A 19,394-nucleotide genomic window follows, 5' to 3' on the forward strand; every position below is an offset into this window, starting at 1 on the left:
TGTGTTAATGATATACCACTCGTATACATTTTTCATTAAAAGGAAACTTGGCAAGCCTCGTTTCCTTTTAATGAAATATTTATATATCTCGTGGTATATCATCAATACAGCGTACGTAATATATATATATATATATATATATATTGACAGCAAATACATTTGTATTTGCTGTCAGTCGTATCTATGCCAATTTACCTGTTTTCATGATTGGCCCAGATGAATGACGAACAGGTCAAATAGTGGCCTGTAGTTATTTCCTAAGCTTACAATAGGCATTTTCACTATTTGATAATACCGACATTACATACATTGCTACGAGAGCTTGTTTATCTTTAAGGTAAACTCTCTTAATAATACGTACCATAATGATGTCAGTATGATGTGAGATAAGAAGAGTGGATTTTGAAACAAAAAGCTTTGATTAAAAAACAGGACCTGAAGTCGGTAACAAATAACATTATCCCGTCACAAAATGTGTAAAATCGACATAACTTTTGCGATGTATTACATATATGAAAGTCATCTGTTTAACATGTACTCCAAATAGCGTAGTGAAAATGTTGCCAGTTTAATACATGCTTATTTAAATCGTTAACTAATTTTAATTGTTTAGTACTGCTGTAAAGGTCCGTTTTGTAACAGGAATGAAAACCTATGTTTATTTTATTCACAATTTAGGGATTACATTATTAATTCATTTTCAATGAACATCGATGTCTAAGCTTGCAAAACTAAAACTGTACGATCCAATACACAACACATGTACGTCTTGACTGAAGTTTGCGCTAGGTTTATGAGTAATTAAAAGCGTGAACCGCGAGGAATTATCTCAGTAGAAATGTCTTTTAAGTGTTGTTTCGGTACAACATTTTCTTGAATCATCAATATTTCACGGCGGAAGCAGAATATTATAACCCGTGTTGGCTCTCGCTAAGGAGCATGTCCAACATCTCCTGAGATAGCCTAATGTGAGGTCCCTGTTTCAACTATCTTCAAACACGTTAAGATAGCGGTTGTTCTTCACTGAAGCGTTCTTAAATGTGCAAGTAATATATGTTATTTCCTCTAATCAACCAGTGTCCATAGATTAACAAAACTCTTGGATCGAACTTGCATGGAGTTTCTTGCTTTAAATCTGTGTGATTTAAATGAAAGTATTACCAAGCCGAAGATTGATACTTTACGCCACGTACCCAGAAACACGAACGGAATATATAATACAAAGAGCTATTCCTATCTCAAATTATTAAACACTTTGGCTTTTGAATATTCTTAGAATTATTTTATGTTAGTAATTTGGTAGGTTCCATTTCATAAATTAATCCATGCTGGCTTAACATGTCAGGTATACTGTCTATTTTATGATATAAGATCTCAAAAGAAGTTTATTTGAGAAACCTGTTGCTAAAATGGGCTCTACAAATAAAAAAATAACCAGTAAAATCTAGATAAGCTATCTATGGAGACGTAAATATAAAAAGCACATACCTAAGATTTCTTACATAACCCATTCTTCCGCAAATCAATCATCACCGCCTGACAACAAACTAATAATTATAGTTATGAAACAACCTAATACTCCCCAAGAAGCTAGCACTAATCTATTTGGTGATTATTCAAACATAATTACTTATCTGAATCGGATCTCTTAGATCTGCCATTTTCAACCAAACGTAAGCGAAAGTATAATCAGATATGTACTAAATATAGAGTTAAAAAAAAACAACCAAAGACCATATAAAGTTCAATCATACATGACACTGATTTGACTGGACCATCAGGGCAGCACAAGTTTGAATAATTAAAGTAGGTTATACGTCTATTGAATATAACACGGTTTTATCAAGCAAGCTCAATTAATATCAAACGAAACCCACATCATAGAAACCACATCGTCCAGTCTCTTTATAGTTGATCAACAGTCTACCTAAGGTAAGTGAAGCAGAATGACAGCTCCTAGCCGCTGCTACAACGCCTATACATTGAATTGAGCATGCAACCAATAACTTGTCAAACGCTCAAGCACCACCAGCTACCATGATTAAAGTAAAGAACTCACAGGCCATGTAGGCATTCAACACCGACTATTTCAGTAAATAGTTTCACATTTTAGCATTTGATCCTGCATACTATTACGTGGCAAGTATTGGCTTCATTTGGATTCCTTTGCATTAACATTCTTTTGGAAGGTCATTATTTAGACGCCCTGAGAAGTGCACACGGCAAAATCAGTGTTAAACTACAGGTAATGTTTCAGACGAAATAAACTGAAAGGTGTGATCCAATATAATCCGGTTCAAGACCATGTCACGGTACACATCTACTCACATGTATACGTTCATGCGACCATGACTGCTAAGATGCATCTTTAAACGGGACAAAAATGCAAACAGCACACACAGTACAACATTACATATGTTTCGCCTACCAGGAATAAAACTGTAAATCGTATATGTGGGCAGACAGAATATATTTAGATGCTGAAAACAGTGCTGCTAGTCTCAGAACATATTTTAGAAAACATTTCCTCGCGAATATTACAGACAATGACCCGATCTCGAGGTATTAATTACAGTGTGCAGACATACACACATACATTCACACAGACACTTCGGGACCGGTACTCTGCTTGGTAAATAATAAATGATCCTATAAGCTCTGTTTTGCACTAACTTTGACGCGTTTTCAAAAGTAGTGTAGCATTACTTGTGAGTGATGACTCTGAATCGATAGTATTTATCCCGTACCATTATTGATATACCGCATTAGGATGACCATGAAGGAATTTCGACTTCATATCAATAGAATATGGATATTTAGTGTCGGGTATAGATAATACTGCCGACCAATATAAAGTTTTTAAAAATACCCCAAGATCCAAAACAAAAACTAAATAAATGTTCCGGAAACACTCCCAATAAGGAACGTAAACCCTTCCAAAATATATGTCAGATACGCCGTATTTGCAAGCGATAATATCACATCATCTCTGCGATTCACTGTTTGCAAATGATGCCACTTTCATACGATGGCTCTGATGATCGAAACGTCTTTGTTGGGGTTTCACTTCACATCTTTTGGGAATGGATATTACATGTCAGATAATATAACACTAAACTCACTATATTGATTTTCCATTCTGAAATTGTCGACTGATTGAAACCATTCATAATAACTTATATTGGATAATATCTTCAACCAAATATGCTCTCAATCTACCTCACTACTGGAATTAAGGTTTATTAGGTACAATCATTGACTTTCATTGTGTGATCAAGAACGTTCGAACCATTGATCCTTCTAAATAAAAGCTATTAACTACATTGAATATGTCTGATTAATTGGTAGCAATGGTTCATACAAATATGACGATTCTCTTGTTTAATAAATTATATATCAAACGAAAAGTGGTGCAAAATTGTTTATGTCTTAAAAATGGTAGTATTGCTTATATATTTTTGTTTTTTACATGAATATATCTCGCTTGCCTAAACTTTCGTATAATCTAGTCATATCAAATCGTGTATGAATACTCACGTTGTATACCCAAGCATTCGACATATGACGCCAGCTTCTATTACGCCGAACGAATCATCGCAAATTGTACCCCAAACTCCAGCATACCTTATCTCGACTCGTCCAGCCCAAGGTCCTTGGCCCCCAACTAACCTAACATCGACGTTCTCGAGAGTGTCTGTATGCAATTTAAGTGAAGAGATATTCGAATGTATATTGTATACACTATAACTACATCAGTTGCCGATTTTATTTACAGAAATATGCAGCATTCTCAATGTTCAAATATTTAAACAAATAACGCGGCCAGCATGAATAATTATGCGAAGAGAATGAAGAAAGGTCGGAGGTACCAAGGTAAAGAAGAGCAATATATATATATATATATATATATATATATATATATATATATATATATATATATATATATATATATATATATATATATATATATATATATATATATATATACATATATGATTTCTTTTGTTGCGGAATTTGAATATAACTGAGACTCAAAATACTTATTTTTCATTCCTGTTCATATCAGTCATTGGGAGTCTATGATAAGAGATTTTTGTTGTGTTTCGGTATAATTCTAGAATAATTAATTATTCAAATTACCGGAATTGCTATGTAATCATTAACTCGATTAATACATGATTTAGGAATTATTGTGAATATATTCAAGATTGCATCATTGGTAAATCAGCATACTGATGACTATTTGTACATCAAGAATATTCAATATATCTCACTCTCTCTTTCTGTGTGTGTATATATATATATATATATATATATATATATATATATATATATATATATATATATATATATATATATATATATAATATATATATATATATATATATATATATATATATATATATATATATATATATATGCAAATTATGGACTTGCCTGCACACACTATCCCAACATCTTTACTATGATCGCAATTACTGGTCCCGATTGTGGCCACGTCACAATTCATCAGAGAAGATTCATTTCCAGTGCACACAACTCTTTCTAGCAAAATGAGACCGGATCCTGAACCTAGTAAAGAGTGTGCGACAGCTGCCGCACTTTGACTAGAGGATAGAAAATATAGTAAATATTAAGCAACAGTATGCAACATAGTTTACTTGTTCAAATTATTCTTATTTACGGTTTCCAAAAGCAATGCATGAGAATATCAAATGATGGAATTAAAAAATGTACCACCAAAAGTTGTTTTCATGGCAAATTTGGGTAAATCCTTCCAAAGTTTCCTCCACAAATCCATGGCAGTTATTTGGTATCCTAAATTGCCATAAACCTGAAAACAAACTTAATTCATTTTTCAGCAGCAAATCATATCTTATAATCGTTCAGCACAGCGATTTTATATATAAACACATCCTCAGGATTGGAGATTGACTAAGCGACATAAAGCGGACATTTTGCGTACGGGTAAAAAGAAATAACATTGCTTTTACCACTCTGAGTCATTTTATCTCTCAGAAGCACTTTAGGTTTGGCTTGGCTTGGTGATTAACGACACAAGAATATGATAAGATACTCCGAAATATGCAAACGTGAAGTGATTTTTCCTGCCGCAATTGAGGCGTCGAAATGTAACCATTTAATCAAGATCTATAACCTGTTCCTTACGTGCGTCTTGTGTTATTTTTCCACTAGTTGCATATGTGCCTATTTTTAAAATTAAAAGGACGGTAAATAGCATTAATACAGTTTGTTCCGCACAGCATTGCGAATTATATCCGAGACTCAACCTCAGTGAATTTTTAGATAAGTTTTATTAAATGTTGCTAAAAGAAGTGCTCAAGCCGTTTCGCACACTAGGTATTTCAACAGCATTCGACACCAACAAAATCTCATTAAATATATGCTAAAAAAGGTTATCTGGTTTACATCAAATTATATGATCCCGTTATGATCTGTGGAAGAGTGACTTAGTTTACTTAGGTTAGCTTTCCTTTACGGCTACCTTTGACATAATGTAGCTGCCTACCTTTGCACTTGCATCCCGATGCATTTACATGTACGTAAATTATATCAGAAGATACGCTCATTGCAGTAAGTAGTTTTATTTGTATTGAAATAAAGATAATATTGTTCATCAGACAAATCACATTATCAACATATATTAACTTGAAATGTAAATAGTTTATTATTTTGTCAATTTTTACAGATATATTTCATTTTAAAGTAACATCTACAAGCAGATAAGTTTTCGAGACCATGTGTTACCACGGCATCTTTGACATATGTTTTTAGATATTATAATAATTTTGCATTAAGACCACTTATCACAGAATGTATTGGAATTGGTTGCAAGATAATGAAAAGTTTGATTTGAAGAAAATCAATATCATGTTTACTTTTTTGGTTTCTGAAGTTGTTGGGTTTTTTGCAGAGACTATAACCTAAACGAATTAACTGAAAAATATATTAGCACTTGGGAAGTGATCTTGCGACAAGGTTACAATCATGAACACCATGATACTGCCGGAAAAAGTTAAAGTCACCAGAATATTTTTCTTGTATGTTCATCTCTTACATCTGTTACGTTTAGATATGGATCACTTCAAAGGATATGAAATTGAGGCTTCATTCATAACATTATGGTAATTTTTCCAGACCGATTAATTTTCACAGTCATGATTATTTGACAGATGCTCAATGTTGACCTGTAACTATCAATGTGGATGGTTTGTTATAAGTAAATACCATAATATAGTGAATGTACCTAAGAAGGCTTACACTTTAGAAGGTTTGAAGAAGAAACAAACTCCATCCTTCAGAACCTGAATTTCTAACTGTTTGTATTTGTATTTGTATTTACTTGAAGGACTAGTAGTGTTTCACGCAAAAAGTCTCTTAACGAGCAAATGAAACACCTACGTGAACGTGGCGTTATATTCTACGTTTCCTTTATTCTCAACAACAGTTTTTGTCAACTAAAGGTTATTAAATACACAAACACTGCAGCGAGCTTTTTCTAATAAACCTAAAGGCCACATATCACCAAACTCAAATTTCATACCCCGAAAGTTCTGTCCGGTGTGTGGCACTTGCATAATTTGCTAGTGATCCTTTTCGGAGGAAATGTTTATCCTTCACCCCTAATACAAATAAGTATTCCCTTCTCAAATGACTAAAAACGCAGACCTAAACATATCCAGAGAATTCCGAATGTTAATAAATTACAGATGGTCCTCTTTGCGAAACTAATGAATTCTGTCATAAAGTCTTGTGAATACTGTACCAATATGACATATGCTCCAAGAAAGTCGCTAATTATTCGGGTTGAAAAATGTCTACTCAGCATCGACACCACTCATCAACAAATAATCGCTAAAATCTAACCAGCAGTAAACGGAGACGTAAAACCAATATCATATACTGTACGTTTATTACAATAGGATAGCAAGTAAGTTCTAGGATTCGGTGTAAATGCTTCGTATTTTTATCAAAAAGCTCTCTAATGACAGCATAATGTCTTTTACTGGATGTCAGCTACAGTTTCCGTACAAAAGTTTTCTAGGGCATGTGGCTACAAAGATTCCATAAATAGACAGATGGATGAACAAGAGGTATAATCAATATTATAACCGGATCGTATAACCCGCTTAAGAAAAATTACTGTTGAATTGAATATAATTTGCTTAATATAAAGAAATGTTTGTTGGGAATTAAATATTGCAAAATTAGTGTGATGATTACTATTTCTTTTCACCTTTATCTTCAAGAGATCTAGATTGACCCGTACATGTCTGTATTACAGTGTTTAAACGTTCTTTAAGTGCAGCTGAAAATGCCCACGTATTGTTTATAGATTAAAAGCAATATTAGATAACAATTCTGAACCATTGACAACGGAGAGCGCCAGTCACTTTTACTTCGCCAAAATTATTTTTGTTTTACACTCATCAAGACAATATATTTTACCCCAACTATAACATAGAGTTTTGTCCATACCAATGCCAAAGTCATAATTTCTATATCCAGACTTACAAAGAAAATATGCTAATTTTTAAATGGAACAATGTATATATGGACAAATATTTTATTAATAATCTCGTTGTGGGATATAATTTGCCAATTAATCAACAGGGTTACGAAAGGAGGCACAATTTGTATCTTCCATGTATTGGTCATAAATAATAATGATTTACCTGGCGTAAAAATAAATCAAAATTATTATCTGATTATATATATATATATATATATATATATATATATATATATATATATATATATATATATATATATATATATATATATATATATATATATATATATATATATATATACTCATAAAGGCAGCCATTTATAACAATGGACTTGTGTAATAAATACAAACTGACTATATCACTTTGTAATTTTAGTATTTTAAAACAACTATTTGGATCTAAATAAGTAAATCAATAATTACATCATTTACCTTTTACAGTATCGGAAATAATAGAATAGAATCAAGGAATTGTTATTATTGTTATTATTATTATTATTATTATTATTATTATTATTCAAAGCTTCGCATTGTGCATTCTTTACATGCACATGATGATTACATTCATTAGGCGAATTCCCTCTGATTTTATTGTTGTCATTGACATTAAAATATTAAATGTAAGCTGAATGCTAATTAAACACAATGCAACTGTGTTTGTTTACATGCGGCAGCCGACGTCCTTATAAAATTCATTGTTGTATCACAAATGGACTCTTCCAGAAACGCAGGATGACATGGCTGATTATGCGCACGAGGAAACATTCTTTTTCAGCATGTGCCGAATGAATGGTGTTGCACTGCGTGTAAATATTATACTTAAATAAATCGTGCACTAAACGAATTTGGTACTTTTAGCTACTTTTCGATACGGTAACATAAAACAGCAATGAGAAACAGACGCCGATATAATTGACGATGCTGTTCGGAACAAACAATTTAAAACTTGATAAGTAACAAAAACAAACGTTTATTTTAAGGTACAAATGTTGAAGCGCTTAAACAATTATTAGTCTAGGAAAATTAAGTTTTCTTTTCTTTATTATTTCCCTGAAGAAAGGGTTTCATTCTGTGATAATTTGTTTTGTATCTTTAGAGCTCAATATCCAGTTCCAGTCTTCCCTCAGTTTTCAAGGGATATAATACCTTGCATTTATTGGAATAGTCAATTATAGGTTTCAGAAATATAGATTTTTAGAGGAATTACATAGACTACCTGGTCAGTCCACAAAGTATTCTTCCACGTCATCTTTCACTTCACAAACGTGTTGTGATTAAGCAAGAAGATCCAAACAATTGAACTCAGTGAAAGACGAAAGGTTATGTTCATAACTGTGTTTGTCCTTTTGAAGCGTTTGGTAATCTTTCATTATTTTTCTTCATATAAAATATCTTAAATTACTGTACATGCTGTTAAAAACACCATATATTACAATGAAATTTAAGACACGCCTTGACAATCAAGATAGGTTATAATTGTGCATTATTAGAACCGTTTCTGAGAAATATAGCTGAGATGTGATCTATTTTACCACCATACGTAAGAAATGACAGGTTAGTTTCGACATTCGTATATGCCTTTGTACAAAAGACCCCTTTTTGTTTCCATGGATTTTAAAACTAGGCAAACACGTACTCACTCAGTTTGCACATACACATTTAGACATCGGTCCATTATTTCGTTTTTATTTATTTATTTATTTTGCAATCGATGATACTTCCTTTTCCCATTAACAATGTACAAAACTACGTAACAGTAATTGGATCATGCCTTTGAAAGATTAATCATCGTATGTATTATATAATATACAACACGTCTGATGTACATATAAAATGAATAACTTACAAAGGTAATCCGAGAGACTTGCATGCAACTTCAGCCGCCCTGTTGTCGAATGAGTAGTCACATATTGTGCCCCATATTCCCTCAACAGACATCTCTAACAATCCAGCCGTCGAGCTGTTGCCTCTCAGTCTAAACTGTACGTCTGCAGCAGCCAAGAGGACAGATTTATATATTTACGCAATCAGGACATTAACTTGAATAGAACACTAAGGGATATATCGAGTTGTAGCATTATGTCGCACAGTGGGGAAATGTACAGAAATGGAGAGGACACTATGGGTATGGGAATTTAACATGAATGGGTCACTATGGGGTCTAATTGGTACTTAACATTATGTTGGACAATACTGGATCTTTTGGCGTTTAACATTATATTTTTGACGGCATTATTTTAATGGAACTTAACATTACGATAATGACGGTATGGAGTCTACGTGAATTTAACGTCATATTCGAGATAGTACATGAAATTAGGAAATTTAACACAACGAATGGGACTATATTGAGTCTATGATAATTCGACTTTATATTTGGGACGGACAATGCTACTGTATGACACATTACCACTGAAGGACACCATATAACCTATTTAAAAATGAATAGCATATATCAATATGGGGCACTATGACATTTCAGTATGGAACAGAACAGCTGGATGGACAGACCAAGAAGCACTTAACTAAAGACAACACTCCACAAATAAGCCACATATTTCAGAGCCCTGGATGTTTATATATATAGTGTTTGAGCACAAACATAGATATGTACTGCAACGAAACGTAAAGTTCAAATTGAAATTCAGGAAGATAACTCCTTCCAAATAAATACAAGCACTAAGTACAAAATTATTAATTGGACAACAAAAAGATGTTAACATTATGTAAGTGTAAATAAATTCGCATAGAAAGGTAACAAATGTCAACCCCCATAAACATGATATTTTACAAACCTCATTACCTTAAATATATTTTCTTAGGTGGTACGTTCTCTTAAAGGTTAATAAGCATTTCACGTAAAAATATACTTATGTATCTTTAAGTGGTAATCTACACACTCAACAAGAATATGTTCCAGCGTCAGAAGACGCTGGCAACTTACACCCGCAGGTTGCGCTCCGCCAATCAGGAGGCATGCCCGAATCACATATGTGTGTTCGACACATCGTCGACAATGCCAACTCATCTAAATGATTTATTACATACGAAGCATGCCAGTTTCCAATTGATTGTTTGATGTTATTAAGTTTGTGAAGTTTTCGTCCCGAATAATATGGCAAGAATACGGAATTGGACACGATTAACGGCCCTGCAGTTCTGGATGCTTTCATTACCTTTTAAAACAATTTGAATAGATAGCCATCAGTTCGCAAGTTTATAAATTATCCAGGTTCGAGGAAAACATCGTGTTTCTGGGGTTTCTTATACATAACCGGGCCGTTAGAGACTGGTGATGTCGAAAAGCTTTCAATGACGATGGTGCAGCAAAAAATGTTCAAATTTCGGGGGGGGATTATTGGAGATGGTGTCGTTTACATTTTCAACTTACTTCAAAACCTTATAGTATGGATTTAGTTTATGCAGTTCGAATTAAGATTTTATTTAGTAACAGGTTCCATGTTGTTTCAAGAGGTGCTGCAATGGAAACTACTGTTGAACAACTCTTTACAGGGATGTATGGTCGCGAATTGGAGGCTCTCATTTCACATAACAGAGTTGAAACGTGGAGGGCCTATGAGCGACTTTTCTAATTCTCAAAGGTCAAATATCTTTGATACGGGCTAGCAATACGGCGGCAATTCGCATACTTCCATCAATGATTTTTACCGTTTTCAAGCCAAGACGAATTCGAATGATCGACGGTCAAATGAAGTTTTAATTCTGAATGTATAATGTTTTGAGTGATCATAAAAACTACCTCACAAATCAATAACGAGGCCGCAATGAACCGATGACAACATATGTAAATGATTAGTATCACGCCTCTATGGTCATCTACTTGACCTCGGGTCACAATTAGCATTTTCTAAAACAACTGTTATCTAATAGAATGTTTCCTCCTTTTAGGTTTATAATGCTTACAAAATAAAATCTTAGTTAAGACTAGAAGTCAATTATTAAAATCATACTATAAAACGTGCAGTAAATAACGGGTAGATCCGGCAATTCATGGGTAATTTCCAAACGTCTGGACTCTGATTGTAATAAAAATGTTTACTACAAAACCAAATTTAACGATTCACGTCAAGTCGAAAATGAACTTGATTATGGACAAGGTTAAGTCCAACGTACACTGTTATAAGGTAATAACAGTATATAATGAAAACAAAACCTAATAAACAAACAATGAAAATTGAATATACATAACAATAATGTTAGATCAACTTAACCCGAGGGGAAGTCGATGATATGATAATCGATCCCATGCGTAATCATCAAATCCACTCCCACCTTCACCACTGAAGAGTGCAAAACTCTGTGTGGCACCTGACGATGATTTCCATATCCAACCTGGCTTCCAAAAAACCTACTTCCATATACATGTTTACTGTCAAACCTGAGTACTTAAAGTCAAATGTCATGGCAGGTAAAGCGGCCACGTTTATTTCCGTCTTCTTTGACTATGTATTGTTTGACTCGAAACGACACTATCGGGTTCAGGAGCAAGATCGCTTGCAATATTACACCTGCCAGTTTGAAATTTCCCGTACGAATCGAATTTAACAAAAGTGATAGAACACTTTCTAAAATGGTCGACATAATTTGGAACGTGCAAAAACGCAACAAAGATTTTTAAATCACAGATGTTCAAGCGACCGTGTAAATAACTTACGTTTCAGCTCCTTCATACTTTTGCACAGAGTTATCAATAGATTATACGTCCCAACCCTTAAACTAAATTGTAGTTAAGGTCAACCCATGACAACAACAAAATATGTTATAGCATAGCATCGCGCTGGCAAAAGCATAAGCAGAGAAACACGATATAAAAGAAAATATAAACAATTATGGATGAGGGCTAAAGAAAATGCAATTGTCAAACGAAGAAAGAGATGCTGATTTATACTTTAAAAAGGCTGTGGTTTCCGAACCAATATGTCTTGTCATGAAATGCTGACAAATTGGTTTATCGCTTGTTTTGTAAGTACAGCAACAAGTGATTATTGTAAATCTGTTGTTTCGATGAACTAATTTTCCATGATAAATGAGTAATTTAGTGTTTCATATCTGTTCGGATATTTGTGAGCAAACTGTTATGACCAAGATATAATCGAAATGTACGCACAAAGGAAAAAGGTTTCCTGAATTACTCTGAAGGACTCTCATTGGCCCATTCTCTTATCACCTAATCGAGTTAAATACTCAATGTTACATACAGCGAGATATCAACAAACAAAATAAAGGGTTGGAACCCCACAACAAGAAAATTGTCATCAAGTAGACTTTATCATTCATAACTCTTAATGATCGCAAAAAGACTAGCATTCACACACACACACACACACACACACACACACAAACACGCATTGTACTTGCACCAGATGTATCCAGGAACCTATAAAATGTCTCTACCAAAACTGAAGCATGCTCCCAACCTGACGAAAAACTGATATTTTTTTTTAGAAAACGATTAATTCCAATTTCACAAAGTAGGTCGTGAGGCGCACCAACGACTGCGAAGAACATGATTGTTACAGCGATTGTCCATTTATACACTTGCAATGTATCAGATATGACGTTCTTTTCACACATTTAGCATGTAAAGGAAACTGCATACCATCAAGCGCCAGAAACGAAATTATGACACCAAAGACAGTGAATAAGAAGTCGATTCAGAACGTTGACTAGGCTCAAATGCATATAATTTACAAACGTGTTCAAAATTCTCAAAGACAGAATGTAGAGGACAACTATTTCCTCCATGCATGATAGTACTACCAGATGTTATGTGGACGGAGCAGCGTGAGATTTTCTAAGTATAGTATTAATCTGGCACATATATGAATTGCAACAGGAAATGTCCGAATTATGGTCGGTACGATATTGAGATCAACAGCGTCGTTGATAAAATTTAGACTTGTGTATTGATCCAATAATCGTTTAAAGTAAGAACACACCACCACCAGTGCTTGTGGGCTGTAATGCGGAAAGAATATCATGCACACGAACATGCTAGTTACCATGTCATTCTAAACGTAGCAATTTTTCATCTAATGGCATGTGGCAAAGCCTTTGCATTAGTTATGCCATTTATTCAAGTCTCAATCTCGTGGATAAAACGTTTTAGAAAAGGATAAAGAGAAAAGGAGTTATCTTTACTGTGTTGATTATACTACGAAAACCCTTCAGTTCTTGCAAAATTCGTGGAAAGCTTTAAGACGAATTTTTAATGCGGAATTACAAACGAATATGGCGGGATTACGAATGAAGCTACGTTAACAAATATATCACAAACGAATGCAGAATATTCAAACTCAAGGACACCGCATTGTGGAAATGTGAAACAATACTACAACCAACATCTGAAAACTTACCCAAAATTAAGAAGCATCGTCCAAGGATACGACTTACTGGAAACAAGATCCTTTGGATTTCACCAAGGTGTGGTTTTTGTGTGCTTGTTCGCACCTTTATTTGTTTGGTTAGACTTTTTGTTCTTTTTTACAAAGTACCTACGTCACACACGTATTTGTGCTTAACTTACAATTCTGAAGGAGAACAAATTCATATATTCGCGTTTTTAAGAACTCACAACCAATACGAAGTTTCCATTAACAGAAACATCGAGGAGTGTGGAAATTGTTCCATACTTTCTATTGAAGATATAGTTTGTATAACATATGACATTGCCCCATCACAGAACAACCCCGATATGAAGGATGTCTGAAATGAGTGACTAAATACAAACAATTCTTCTTCGATTGCACTCATCAATGAATTATTTGGTCTTACAAAGTATCTGGTTGGTCCTTACTCAGAGATAATGAAGGAGAAATTGTCTGGTTTATATTCCACGCAAATTTGTACAATGTCTAGTCAAACGTGCCTTGTAATTTGCGATGAAAAGTAAAAGTGACGGTACGGAATAAACAAAGCTCTGGCTTAATGAAAAGGCATCATTCCGGCTCCAGATTTATTTGTATCATACATGATTTATTCGAATAATTCGAACGGATTCGCAACATTATGTGGCGGTGTTCAAAAGTACCAGATACAAAATTTATAAGCAATTACAACCTAACTGTTGAAACAACAGTTATTCATTATTGTGCCTCTAAAGATGCCACGAGTTCGCTACACACGTACTTTCTTATCAATGTTAAATCCATATGCCGTCGAATTATAAGTATTCTTGTCGTTTACACAGGTTATGATAGCATGTCTTGATAATATTAATCATATCCACTCAACAGTTTTAGCCATGCCATAAAATTGACAAAAAGATAAAATACTTGCCATTATACGACATATCACAAAAAAGCGCAACATCTTCGCTGTGCCCGCAGTTATGTTGAAAGAACGGACTATGAAGGCAAAGAGCAAATGTTGGTTCATTTCCAGTACAGCTCAGATCGTCGAGAATGATGGGCGATGACGTATTCACCGTTGGAAATAAGTTCGCAGGTAAAAAGACGGACCGATTTCTACAATAACAAAATGAATACGTAAATTTTCAGTTAGTGTAATGTTTTCGCAATGGACTAAACTTTCGTTCTTATATCAATTTGGCATTGTTACTTAACTGCCAAATATTCTTTCCATTATGATACGAAGTATCCTATTATTATTATTGATGTCGCTTTCAATGCTAAATAAGATCATGTTCTATATTATCGATATTGACATTACAGCGTTTGAAATAAAGCGTATGTAGTCATAACATCTATTTTCATGGTTTCATTAATATAAGAGTAATGCAGCCTTTAGTAGAGACTCATATATATATTGTATCACGAGTTTTCGATGCCAACAAATGTTCTGTAAAAAATGTTCAGTAAATCTCAGTGATGGTATACATTTTACGAAACAAGTGACTTTCGCAAAAATATGTCATATACTTTTTAATATGTAATACAGGGAAAACGTCATCTGAATGTAGCATTGGACTATTCTTTGGGTACGCAGCCTTGTCCATACACAACGCCTGAAACAAAATGTACATCCATCGAACTTTTTTTGAATTGTTGTACATTATCAAGATTTAAAATAACGTTATCCGTTGTACTTGATAAGCCTCCCATCGTGGTCTAAATGATTTACGAAGCATGAAATTACAATGTACATTTTATGATGTAAAAATGATATAAACATTTTCTGCTGAAAAACACACATGATGAATTCAGAAGCAAAAAAGAAAATGAATGACAGACAAAATGTATTTACGAAGAAAATCCAAGCATTCTACAAGCAACTACTGCTGCGTTGTTGTTAAAACCATCGTCGCATACTCTTCCCCAGGTTCCATTGACCCGGACTTCTAGAATTCCTTTATTACTAGTACCATCAACTAGGCGTGCTGCCAGTGTAGGTGCTGAGAAAAAATAAATTAGCAATAAAACGTATGTGGCATCAATTTTTAGGTCAATACAAAGATATTCCAGTATCAGCAACAAGCTGAAATAAACAAGTTTAAACTAATAAAGTTAAAAGGTTGAATTTCTGCTTAAACAGTCATGTAAAATTTCGCAAATATAAACGTTTTTTCTGTTTTATTGTTTGTTCTGTCTATGCTTTGTACTTAGCTTTGAAAAAGACTCATTACAGAGTCGAAAGTGCTCAGGATAGCTAGGTACTAGTTTCGAACTGTTCGTTGTCAGTTCCATGCATTTTCCTTAAACAATCCCTGACACACGTGATCTCTTCCTCGATCCATTGCTCTTGAAAGGAATATTATCGCCATATCATTTCTATTCTTTAAAATGTGTGTGTGTGTGTGTGTGTGTGTGTGTGTGTGTGTGTGTGTGTGATAATACTTACGTGTCTGTCCTGCTGCCCTTTGTGACAATATCACTGAAATTAACGAGAGGGACTACAGTCATTAAGTCTGCGGATATGGACTTGTTATGTTATGTTCTTTATTCGCATCTCCAAGCATGATAAACAATTTATTTCTCGAACGTATCACATGCAGATGCACACACACACATATATAGTCTGATTTCAACGGTTTAGAAATATATTACTTTCATTTGAAACATGAAAGACTGATTTTGTTTTAAACAAGTTCAATAACATGATATTACTTAAGATAGGAGACTTGAAAACAAAACACCGTTAGGGCTATATCAATATGTATATTCGTTAAGCAAAATGAAATTAAACATGGCATGGTGAGATATTGGAAGTTAATCGTGCAGTTAAAATTTGCAAATTACTACTCAATAAACGTTTAACTTAATTTCTACTTGAGTTCGGATAGTAAAACCTCATTTATTTCATAAATGGTGCTTTTCTTTTCGAGAATTCATTACATTAACGCCTTAATTGTGCCGTCAGACGAATAGCATTCATAATTATATGAAACTTGCTGGAAAATAAATTGTCGTACAGCAGCTTATTTAACTGCATCAACTGAATCTGAACAACAACAACAACAAAAATGAAGAAACTTGAAAGATTATATGTAGAATACGAATAAGAAATAGGAAATATTACCAAAGATGCACAGTACTGTACCGATGATATTGAAGAAATAATGATTCTGCATATGTTCCATGTTGCTTACAAGCACACCTTGTGTTTGAAACCCTATAGAAAGTACAACCTTTTATAGAAGCTACACATGACGACATTAAGGTCATACAATACAGGTTACAAGACTTTCGTGGAAGTGTACAGCCTCGATTTCTGATCAAAACAGGTGATAAGACAGAATGTATACACACGAAGTAAATAATGTCATAAAATGAAGGTTAAAATTATATTGCTGGAGTGCGCATCATGACCAATTCCTTATGAGTAAACATGATAAGATTTAAACCCTTTCAGACTGCGTGATATGTCAACTGTTAATTTCAGTTTGTATGCGCAATATCGCTGCTCCACTTCAGAACCAGTCTATTACGGGACAAACTGAACAGACAAGCTTAGGTTCGTTAATAAACAGCTTCAGTATTGAACTCAGTAAATGTAACTGTGTGATGGTCGAAACATTAGAAACGATTTTGTACTTTATACCAGTTTTCTTCCTCAGCCAATTAGGTGAAAAGACCTTTTATTACTATATATCGTTCTTAAAAGAGGCTTGTTATTCGTTATTACCTACTTATTTATTTTAATTGCTTTAAAACCTACCATTATGGATTTTGTCACGGAATTGTGAGAAAGAAAATATCCTTGTATTGTATATGAACTTGAATGTACATGGGTCAAAATAGTGACCTCTGTTCACTCACGAAAGCGTATACAAAATGCAAAATGAAAACGCACACATAGCTTATAGTATGGTGAATGGAGTCCAAACAGATCTATCAAGTTCTACAGTAAAGTATCGAGCAATCCGAATGAGTTCTGAGGATATTCCGAATGATGTCTTGTTTTAAACTGCTGTACTAGAAGTAGCTAAAATAACATATTTTCTTATAAATGAATGTGTTCACTATTATTATATCTAAAAATGTGTTCCCAATAAAATATATATAATTTTCGGTTAATTCCACATCAGTAGGTGTACTTGTGTGGAATATGTATATCTCACATGGCTATATCACTGGACAGAACTATCGAACATGCCCCTGAATGAGAGGAAAGTCCCATCGCAACCCAACCCACCCAACCCAACTTCACCTCACCCCACCCCACCAGCAGAGTTAAAGACAAAAGGTTTAATTATCTTGGTTCCAAAAGAAAAAGTTTTCAGCTATTTTTGTTCTTCCCATTTAATACTGATTATTAAATTATCATTAGCTAAAATAGTTTGTATCATCTGCGTCCTTAAAAGAGTTCTCTCGAGAAAGATCAAAATGTTTGGCAAGCTCAAGCAACCCTTTATTTTCCAAGGACTCTAACCTTTCCTGTGAAAGTTCTCCGCTTTAGATGTCATTGGGAAAGAGTGTTGATTGTATTAAAGATTTTTCAAATATATGAAACTAATAATATCAGGAACTAAGAAAATTTCGAGTTGTTTTAGAGACATTCCCATGCCGGACGCGTTCTCCCAATTTTATCTTACGACTCTATCGTCTAAAACTAAGTAACAGAAAAATGCGAAGCTAGCGTTTACCAAAATTCAACAAATACTATATTTCTTTTCAATGTAATGTGAAACTTTTAATGGAACATACGTTATTGTTAATTAAACCCCAAATGATCCAGAAAAAGATTATAATAAAACACATAAGTTAAATAGTGATTATACAAGACGGATGTTTAAATAGGAATAAATAATTTTGATGAAAACAACCTAATAAAAAATTAATCCAAACTGCGATAAATATGATGTCGATCATTTTTCTATCAAATTTTTAAACAAGTTCTCTTAAAGAACATTCTAAATTTCTATTAAAATACTAGTCATTGCATCACACATTAATAAACAACATATCTATAACTAACAAACAGGCAATTACACTTTCTCTAGAACTGTCTAAAGTTAAAACGCCATGTCAACATGTTTACATTATCTTACAATCATGGACAAATGTTGCCTATATCATGTGTTATTTATAAATGACCCTTACAATCCTCAATCATGGACAAAAGCTAAGCTAAGTATATAGATATACATAACAAATGCGCAAACCATGCTAACGTTTTTTGTTCATTGTAGTTGTTCTGCATTGTAATCTCATCTCAAATGAACTTCACAAGAAGGCGTTACGACAGTAGATGGATTGTTGATACCATCACAATGATGTCATTCAATCCCATGATCTTGAGTAAGCAAGTAAAAGAGGCTTATTCAAGATATTATCTTTGTTCAATCATTCTTATAATTAAAATAATTATCAGCATTACCGGGGACCTATAAATTCAATTCTACAAAAATAGCAAAATACCATTTTTGTCTTAATGAAAA

General features: G+C 33.7%; 1 protein-coding gene across 1 annotated transcript in view; it reads right to left on the reverse strand.

Annotated features, from left to right (window-relative positions):
• Positions 1-17,153, reverse strand: part of LOC149790736 (scavenger receptor cysteine-rich domain-containing protein DMBT1-like) — a 200,847-nt gene extending 183,694 nt beyond the window's left edge. Inside the window, exons 1-7 of the mRNA XM_089973259.1 lie at positions 17,033-17,153; positions 16,355-16,387; positions 15,761-15,908; positions 14,834-15,021; positions 9,381-9,522; positions 4,438-4,607; positions 3,538-3,694 (exon numbers count right to left, since the gene is read on the reverse strand). Of these exons, the coding sequence (XP_089829385.1) occupies positions 3,538-3,694; positions 4,438-4,607; positions 9,381-9,522; positions 14,834-15,021; positions 15,761-15,908; positions 16,355-16,387; positions 17,033-17,093 (899 nt within the window). The 5' untranslated portion in view covers positions 17,094-17,153. The remainder of the gene's footprint in view (positions 1-3,537; positions 3,695-4,437; positions 4,608-9,380; positions 9,523-14,833; positions 15,022-15,760; positions 15,909-16,354; positions 16,388-17,032) is intronic.
• Positions 17,154-19,394: the final 2,241 nt, after the last annotated feature.

This window comes from Sinohyriopsis cumingii, chromosome 10 (genome assembly GCF_028554795.1).
Source record: "Sinohyriopsis cumingii isolate HCF-2022 chromosome 10, ASM2855479v2, whole genome shotgun sequence".
In the NCBI taxonomy this organism is placed as follows: domain Eukaryota; kingdom Metazoa; phylum Mollusca; class Bivalvia; order Unionida; family Unionidae; genus Sinohyriopsis; species Sinohyriopsis cumingii.